General features: G+C 41.0%; 1 protein-coding gene across 1 annotated transcript; it reads left to right on the top strand.

The window, feature by feature from the left end:
- Positions 1-5,536: 5,536 nt before the first annotated feature.
- On the top strand, positions 5,537-7,942 carry LOC134443998 (gastrula zinc finger protein XlCGF8.2DB-like). Its single transcript, XM_063193491.1, has 2 exons — positions 5,537-5,936; positions 6,596-7,942. Exons 1-2 carry the CDS (start codon positions 5,711-5,713, stop codon positions 7,420-7,422), a joined length of 1,053 nt encoding a protein of 350 aa, XP_063049561.1. The 5' UTR covers positions 5,537-5,710; the 3' UTR covers positions 7,423-7,942.
- The last annotated feature ends 2,036 nt before the right edge of the window (positions 7,943-9,978 follow it).

Raw genomic sequence — 9,978 nt, 5'->3', positions numbered from 1 at the left:
GGCTAAAAGTTCCAATTTAAAAGAACTGTAGTTCTTGTCATTCTTTTCTGATGGACGGAGGCTCCTGCTCGCATAAGCAATCACCCGTGCCTGGCCGTCTTGTTTCTGCGCCAGCACCGCCCCCAGCCCTGCATGGCTGGCATCGGTATAGAGCAAAAATGGCAACTGAAAGTCTGCATATGCCAAAACCGGGACTGTGTCGTGCCGAAAAGCGAGTCCCTGACAGAACACGAGTGCCCTCATTGAAACCAATGAAATTTTTTTGAGAGAATTTTTTTTTTTTTTTTTTTTTTAAATGCAGAATGAACTAGCCTACATAATTCATGAACTAAACATATGCTTATGAAACATTACTCGTCCTCCACTTAATATGAGCTATTTGGATGAAACTGTAACATTTGTTATGACAATTCTTCTATTCTTTTATGGAAATAATAGTAATACTTCCAGAAGAAAACTGAAATTGTAACCAGCTCTTTGTAATACTTCCAGAAGGAATGTAGACGCTTTATTGATAGGCCTTCCATCTTAAATTGTGTCGGATTTGTCTGCAAAAATGGGTAAAAAATATCTGAAAAATTGGTCATTGGTTTCCATTGGTTTCAATGAGGGCAGTCGTGTTCTGGCAGGGACTTGCTTTTCGGCATAACAACTGCGTCCATCAACTACAGATTCTGCTCAAGATTTTGAGTGCACTCTGATCATTAAAAAAAAGAAGAAGATGTAGGCTAGACGAGGGGGAGGGAAGAGAGGTTGGCCAATACACAAAAGAGGAGCACGTTACTGCCAAAAGTAGGCCTAAGTCAAGTGGATCTACAAAATGTTTAAATGTTGATTACTGGCCCTTTCCTCATCAGTGTTGGGCAAGTTCACTGACTTATAAGTCAGTGGGCAAGTTACTCAAGAACTGTGATAGGCCTACATTAGCCTACTACTATTACATGTTGCTGTCATTTTCAAAACTATGTAAAACTTTTCAAAAAAATCCTTTACATTACATTAGCCCAGTGGTTCTTAACCTGGGGTGCGGGCACCCCCTGGGGGTGCGCCAGAGATTCCAGGGGGTGCGCAGAATTTTGTTTGTGTTGAGGTTGTGACCAAAATTATGCTTGCAAACACTGTAGTTAGGTCAAAATAAGACCAAATTAGAACATGTTATGGTCGCCATTTTAAGCCATTAAGGTATTGATTAATGTCTCAAGCAAGAATCATTGTAATTAATCACTTAAAACATTTTTTAGTTCATGTACACGTGCAGAGGTTTGTGTTGGGGGTGCGCGGCTTGTCTTCGGCACAGGAAAGAGGGTGCGTTAAGTAAAAAAGGTTAAGAACCACAGCATTAGCCTACTACTCTTACATGTTGCTGTCATTTCAAAACTATCTAAAAACTTTTCAAAAACATCCTTTACATTACAATATTAGGCTACTAAATTTAAAATGTAAGGAATTACACTACTCTTGCATTACTTTAGATACTTTTGCCAAAAGAACTGTAGACCTCAATATAGATCTGGCAATTTATCACAATGTAAATAAACCTCATAAGTCATGGCTTTTTCACCTCCCGTCCAGGAGGTGTTTTGGCAGCATACAGACTAAAACTACCAGGTCAGGAATAGCTTCTTTCTGACCCACCACACTGAATACCACTAAAATCCAGGTCAAGATACAATGCATTGTACCTTAAGTTACTGTAACTAAGTAAATATATTTTTTAATTGCCCTGTAATGCCTTTCATTACTGCGTTACAGCAACATGTAAGGGCTTTAGGGGTCTTACACACTAGGGTGCTAAAGCATCGCGATTGCGATTGCAGACAATTATGGTGCCTTCACGATCTCGGGACCTCTCGAGACAGCTGACGACACTGCTCATGTGACAACCGAGTTCTGGACTTTGGCGCATGAACGCCACTGATCCCGGAACAATCGGGAATCAATTATGCGTGTTTTGTTTTGGTTCTCTTTTCTTTTTTCCACCTCCACTTGAGCCTCCACACCCACGAGATATCATTTTAGCTGAAGTAAGCTAAATTAAACAATCAGAGACAAGCAATATATGTGCATCTGCAATTGAATGACATTAACTGGTGTTGTTGATAGTGATTACAAGATGATATTTTAGCATTTATGATACTGTTTACATGTCAGTTGCATGCATGGGCGCCATGTTGATGATGCGTGTGTCGTCACACAATACACAGATGTCTCAGATATTTTGTCCGACCCCTGTAGTGATGTCATAGCCGTTAAGGCTGTGGCTGGTGTTTCATTGCCACTCAAATGCTAATAAGCATATTAGCACCTGTGGCGTTCAGTGGTGGCTTCATGAAATCTGAGGCCCTGGGTGTGTTACAATATGCGACCTTGCGTCCTCCACTTATGCTTGTGGCCTTGTACCAGGAAGTAATTTGTCATGTTGACATCACTAACAAGTCAAGTCAAGTCAAGTAGGTTTTATTGTCAATTTCTTTACATGCACTAGTCATACAAAGAATTTGAAATTACATTTCTTGCTTTCCCATGCAGACATAGACTAATCTAGGTAAGGACATAGACAGTATAGACATAGACAGCACTTATACATGGACATAAGACAGTATGGACATAGACAGTGCTCATACAGACATTTAAAGTGCAAGACTGGACAACAGCAGACTTGTAGAGAACATACATTAAGAGGAGGTAATTGTTGTGCTTTTCCTAAAAGTTCTTTATAGCGGTCTGACATAGTAATAGTAGCATTTTGAAGAAAAATAAATATTAAAATAGGTTTATCAAGGACAATCACATTATATTTCAATATCTTCCAAAAGCTCAATTGTAAAGTAATTTTCTCTTTTGCAAACTGGATGGTGAATGAAGAATAGTCCCCCAAAAATTGTTTTGACTAGGCTGAGAGCAGGGAAAAGTATTTGTTTTCTTCACGGAGGCGGGGCATTAGCAAAACGTGAGGTCACATGCACAAGTGGAGGACGCGAGGTTGCATATTGGAATTCACTCCCTGTACAAAGAACAATGTTGAGCCCCCGGCTTCTGCAAGCGTACGCCTGTAATGAATGAATAAAAAGAGGACATGAGTGGGATCATTCAACCTCAACTTTTACATTTTGAAAAAAAAAAGAACATTGTCATCACAGATTTGTTGGTTTTCAAGAGACATGCTGTCTCTTTTCCTATGGCTGGTAACATACTGTTTAAAGGCCAACTTCCGATAAAACTCAGTTTTACTCACTCCTTTCGAAGATCGGACGGTCACCCCAAGTTAAACTCACTTGCAAGGCTCTCATAGCGATGCGTCAACTCTCCTGGCTGTGTTTCCCGGTGTTTCCCAATTTACATAAATAATGCAGAGAAACGAGCGAATCACGAAAGCCTTTCTGTGTTTCGTCACGTCGAAAGAAGGCGTTGCCCACAAAGGTTTATATCGACCCATTTATCTAAAAACATGTCGAGTAATTTTTTTCTGCTTGTTTTCAAAACAAGCAACGTCTGGTGGTCCGAAACATAGCTTAGCTTAGCTATCAGCTGGTTGCTACTCTCAGGTACACACACAGCACAAAGCCTCATACATAAAGCCTGCTCACTCCGGTTGCTCCGTGCCTGCAGCTCGCCTAGGGGTCGCTGTCGAAAGAGCACAGCCCTGAATGGAGCCTGCACGCCTCCGTTGGCGCCCCTATAGTGCAGTACCACCCGGGGAAGTGGCGACTCTGTTTCCCATTACATTCTCTCCAAGAACTGGAGGACTGAGCCAATCAGAGACGCGTTTCTTTGAGAGCAGGAGGAGTGAGCCAATCAGAGACGCATTTCCACGAGAAACACGGAACACTCTCTCGTTTCTCCACAAGCCACCTTGCCAGCTTGCAAAAACGTCTTGAAACAAAGCAACCAGAACGTTTTTTAAAACAGGACCAACGCGTAACACATTCAATAACAATTGGGAACACGGCAATATTAATTAAATGACGTTGAGAGGCCATCTTTAACATATATATATATATATATATATAGATTTGTTTTTAATTACATTTCTGAAAATAGGGGAAAATTGCGCGCAGGGCCCACTAGTGAGTCAGTTCTGCGTCGCTAATTATGAGGGGCCCCTTTAAGCCAAAAGTGCCCTGTTCATAATGAACGATGAATGACTGAAACCTTAATCACTGCCCCGAAGGGAGTTCGTCCTGCATTCAGGAGTAGAACAAACAGACACATGGACTTAAATAAATATAGGCCCTACATACAATTACACAGTACACAAGCAGTGTGTTCCAATATGCAACCTTGCTTCCTCCACTTGTGCTTGTGGCCTTGTACCAGGAAGTAATATGTCGTGATGACATCACTGACAAGAGCATTACATTTCAACGTCTTTCAAAAGCTCAATTGTAAAGTCTTTTTCTCATTTGCAATTAATGAAAAATGCATATTGGAATGGGCCTATGGAATTTCTCAACCAGTGACTATTTTGGGGCCCTAGGCGAAATATTAACATAGGGCCCTCAAAAGCCATTAGGCCTATTTAAACACCTACATAAAACAAGGGTCACCTCCAATTGGTGTGTTAGAGCCGTCCGGAAGGGGTGGAGACTAAGGGCCTCTGCACACCGGCTCCGATAGCACTGCGGCACACTTTTGCTTCCGACAGAATTCGGACCCCCAAAACCCAATTTCACACGAATATTACATTGATAGTCAATGGGCGGCGCCGACTAGGGGTGGGTATTGGCAAAGGGTTCACGATTCGATGCGTATCACGATACACATGCCACGATGCGATTCTATCACGATGCATTGCGATTCATGTACTACTGTGATGCATTGCGATATTTACTTCAGTAAATGTGTAAAATACAGCTTATTTGTCAGTTGCTGTGTAGCTTTCTTAAGTCAGTTCATTCTATTTAAGCATTCTATCATCTGGGAGAGAGCTTACCTCACAACAGAAATATTACCTATTCTCTACTGAACAAAATAACCCGTGGCAAATCGAATTTTATTGTTATCAAATAATCAATTGTCATGAATCCATGCAGTATATTGAGAAAATAAGTATCACGATACCTTGTCATGAATCGATGCATTGTATCGTGAGAGTAAGTATCGTGATGCATCGATGCGACGATTATTTTGCACACCCCTAGCGCAGACAAAATAGAACTTGTCTCTAATTGCTATCCGACATCTGCGAATGTCCGCAGACATCGGCACCAGTGTGCGTGGTTCTATTAAAAACAATGGAAACGAATTTTAGCTGAGCAGTGCTCAGCACTTTGTCGGAGCTGGTGTATGGAAGCCCTTAGGTACCCCATTGTCATTCTACACCCATCCCCAATGGCCGTGGCCACCTCCTGCATCCTCAGACGTGTGAATGGTGGCCATACACATGGAATTCTCAGCTAATTACCATTCTAAAAGATCTGGGAGGTGATTGGTCAGAAGTGAATACAGGCAGTTAATAGGCCAAGCTATTTGATCAGGAGGGAATACAAGTGTTAGGCTCATGATGTAGTATAAGGGCCACAGGACATGCTGTCATCTCATGGTGGACAAGTCACTGAGGAGAGGAGCTGCATTGACTTTCATAGAATAATTCTATATTCCGCTGAAGTTGATGGGTATCGCGTTACATTGAGCAGGACATTTGGACGTGCTTGGCCACACTTTTCCATGAACTAGACTACAGGTGGTTCACACAGACCTACAGTCTAAAATGGCATTGCAGCCACTAGAATCAGTTAAAGAGGAGCCCCAAGATGAGGAATTCGATGACTTCCTCCAGACGTACTTACTGGCAAATCAAACACTGGATGAGAAGCCTAAAGTGGAGCAAGACATTAAGAAGGAAATTTCTCCTACTGACCAAGACTTTGGGAGCACTGTAAATCCTAAAGAGGAGCGGGATGTTGGCCATAGTGAAGATGAGCCATCTGGAAAAAGTAAGTCAAGTTGGTACAAATCTATAGAATGTATTGGTTTGCCCCATCTGTGGTGTGTTTTCATACCCTTAAAGGAACACACCACCATTTTTTTGATGTTCACATACACGTATTTGCAGTATTTCCAAGCATTATTCATGAATGTGCATATCATTTTCTTCTCAGTGCTTTCAGTACTTAGATTTATTGGATCAAAATTATTAGCATAGCTTAGCATAATCACTGGAAGTAACTGGTATCTTTGGCATCAAGCCACAAGTAGTCACTGGCCGGAATCAAATTGCTGTGAATTATAAGTACATTTGATGATTTTTGATTTTGTACCAGACTTGCATTGCTATGCTTAATTTGGCTATACTGTTGAACGAGACAATGCAAACACATGGACGAAAATGATATGCACATTCATGAATAATGCTAGTAAATACTGCAAATATGTGAAAATCAAAAAAGGGTGGTCTGTTCCTTTAAGTTTTTATCCTTGCAAAATCACTACATCACAATATTACAATAAATATATTTAGTTTATTTATTCTGTAGACCAGGATCTCAATACGGGGTCCCATAAACATATCACATATGTATGGCTCCAGACAAAACATGCAATAGTTAAACTAAACAAAGCATTTGCCTTAACAATGCTTCTTATGTATGTTTAGATGATACTCAAAGGATCATGGGAAGACAGAAAAAACAGGAACGTGAACACACCAAGAAAAAGCAAAATCAAATATTTCAATGCTCTGATTGTGAAAGGAATTTCTCTCGTATGAGCGCTCTGAAGAAAAACAAGGTGATGCATTCAGGGGAGAAGCCATTCCAGTGTTCTCAATGTGGGAAAAGATTCAGTCGAAAATGCAATCTGAAGAAACACCAGATGATACATTCAGGGGAGAAGCCATTCCAGTGTTCTCAATGTGGGAAAAGATTCAGTCGAAAAAGCAGTCTGAAGAACCACCAGATGATACATTCAGGGGAGAAGCCATTCCAGTGTTCTCAATGTGGGAAAAGATTCAGTCGAAAAAGCAATCTGAAGAAACACCAGGTGATGCATTCAAGGGAAATGCCATTTGAGTGTTCTCAATGTGGAAAGACTTTTAGGGAAAAGGGGAAACTTCTGGTTCACCAGAGGATCCATTCAGGGGAAAAGCCATTTGAGTGCTCACACTGTGGAAAGAGCTTCAATCAAACAAACCATCTCAAAACCCACCAGGTGATCCATTCAGTGGAGAAGCCATTTGAATGCTCTCAATGTGGAAAGAGATTCAATCAAATAGGTACTCTGAAAAAGCACCAGAGGATCCATTCAGGGGAAAGGCCATATGTGTGCTCTCAATGTGGAAAGAGCTTTAGGGAAAGGGGTTATCTCAAAACCCACCAGATCATCCATTCAGGAGAAAAGCCATTTGAGTGCTCTCAATGTGGACAGTGTTTTAATAATAAGAGTAATCTGAACAAACATACGATGAGGATACACTCAAGATAGCCAGGTTTTATCAACCCCGCTTTACCTACCCTGGGTTAGTTCTAGGTAGGTCGAACTATGTTTGTAGGCCTATGGTGTTAGCATAGCCAGGTTTTATCAACCCCGGGTTACTTATCCTGGCTTAGTTCTAGGTATGTTGAACCATTTGTGTAGTGCAGGCCCATGATGTTAGCATATCTCAGGTTTGATTGTCTTTTTGTCTGTTCTGTTGTTATTTTCTCCCCTGTGGCATGTATCTGTGCTATCAACAGCCGGGGGGGGGTGCACCTTGTTGTATTGCTAAATAATGTGTGTATTAGAATGTCAATATTGTTGTTGTTTTTGTTGTACTGCTAGATAATTCATGTGTTAAAATGCCAACATTGTTGTTTTATTCTGTGTGGATGATTTCTGTCATTGACAGCCATAGCAGTATGAGCGTTTCCTGTTACAAGTTAATTCATGGCTTAACATCACAGTTCTGCTTTGGCTTTCACTGTGGTGGAATTGTGATACTGGAAGGGGTTAAATGTATGGATTAAAAAAAATAAAGGCCAAGGTGAATGAACTAATGAGAGATTGACTAATGAACTAATTTTGAGTTTGAAGTGTTCAGCACAACTGTAATCAGCATGACTAGCATATCAGATGCTTGCAGGGGCCTTTGTACGGTTTAAAGGGACACTGTGCAGGAAATGGTCAAAAAGGGTACTGCAACTATGCTGCTCATTGAAACTGGGCTGCCTATTGCCAAATGTTATCTTTACATGAAAGTTTGCTAAGTAATAAACTAATATTTTCTTGTATGGTCCAAGTACAGTAATTTTTGCAGCTAAAAATGTCTATTTTTGGAAATTCAAAATGGCGGACCATGGAGAAGATCCCCCTTTTCATGTATGAAAAGTGAACATTTTCCAGTCATAATGAATACTTAGAATTTGATGGTGGTGGTAAGTATCCATGAAAAAGGTAACATTAGTGAATGGGCAGCATGAATTCTGGAAATAAACAACTAAAAATCTCACACAGTGTCCCTTTAAAGTGATGGCGTAAAGATCAAATAAGTGGCATAACAGAAGAGAGTAACTGATGCAGTACAGGCCAAATGACACATGCATGTCTCTGGCTCCCATTATTACTACTACTAATAATAATAATAATAATTGTATTTATAGCACTGTGTCATACAAGGCATGTAACTCAAAGTGCTTAACAAATGGGAAAAAACATCATTGTTAGAGATGGATTTAAAAGGAGAGGTATAGAGGAGAGGCAGAAATAGCAGGAAGGCAGAGGAAGAAGAGATAGACAGAGATTGTAGAGTCATAAGGTCAACGTAGGTTAGGACTAGGATTCTTAGATGCGTAAGGTCCATAGTGGCTGGGCCTATCATAAGTCATAGATAGTCGCACAGAGATTGGGCGCTTAGGTGCTCTTACTATGCAGAAAAATGAAATGAAGGGTTTATTTGCAAAAACGGTGTATCCACCATTTTTTTAATGTTGCATTTTATTATTGAAAATGACTGTTCAGAGGTCCTTTCACCTATGTGTGAATTCTTGCCACTCAAATACTTTGGGAACATACTTTTTAAACCTATATAAAATCCATTTTGCAATGCAGTGCAATGGAATGCCCAATAGAAAATGTCAAAAAAAAAATCCCAACATTCTACAAAATGGAGATACACCATTTTGCAAATAAACCCTTCAAATACACATCCTTGCATCCCTTCAAAATTGATCATTGTATCATAAGTAATGGGTTCATGTCAGACCTATGACAGGCATCTCCTTTACTCAATACAACACCAAGTTGCACACTGAATCAGGCAACAAAAACCTGAAGATTGAAGATTGAAGAAACGTACACGCTTCAAGACGCCGGGTCTTCTGTCTTTAGGGTCTGCACTGTCTGTGTCTGTGTGTGTGTGTGTGTGTGTGTCTGTGTGTGTGTGTGTGTGTGTGTGTGTGTGTGTGTGTCTGTGTGTGTGTGTGTGTGTGTATGTCTGTGTTTGGGTCAACAATGAGTGCGCAGTCTGTGATTAGGTGACTTCTAAACGGGTCAATTGTGAGAGAGGACATTCACGAGACCAGACATACTGTATGTATAACCGCCGGCCATCCGGGTACTTTGTTCGTGAAAGAACCCCCCCCCCCCCCCCCCCTTATGGAGGACAACAGACTGAGAGTAAGTGCGATCGAGATACCGCAACTAGAGATTCTTTAAGTATAGAGATATGCCAATGTAATAGGTTGCTATGGGCACCTAACATGACCAGGTTCCGGTCTGCCCAAAGGGGCGTGTCATAATACTCCTCGCATTGAATAGAACAGTCCTTAGGTCTGCCTAGGTCTGCCTAAAGGGGGATTCCTCCCCCTCCCCCTTGCAATAATAGAACCCGTTAACAATGGACCAATGGAACCTCTCTCTCTCTACTCTCTCTGCCGCAACGTCTGTATGCGCATTTAGACAGCTATGCATTCTGGCTCAAAAAGTTGAATGACGGTTAGATTTCCTGTCAAACTTCAACATTTCGGTGATGTTGCGTTGACGAGGTGACATGTCACATGGTGT

Source organism: Engraulis encrasicolus, unplaced genomic scaffold (assembly GCF_034702125.1).
Source record: "Engraulis encrasicolus isolate BLACKSEA-1 unplaced genomic scaffold, IST_EnEncr_1.0 scaffold_41_np1212, whole genome shotgun sequence".
Taxonomy (NCBI): Eukaryota; Metazoa; Chordata; class Actinopteri; order Clupeiformes; family Engraulidae; genus Engraulis; species Engraulis encrasicolus.
This window is presented reverse-complemented; position numbering and strand designations above follow the sequence as displayed.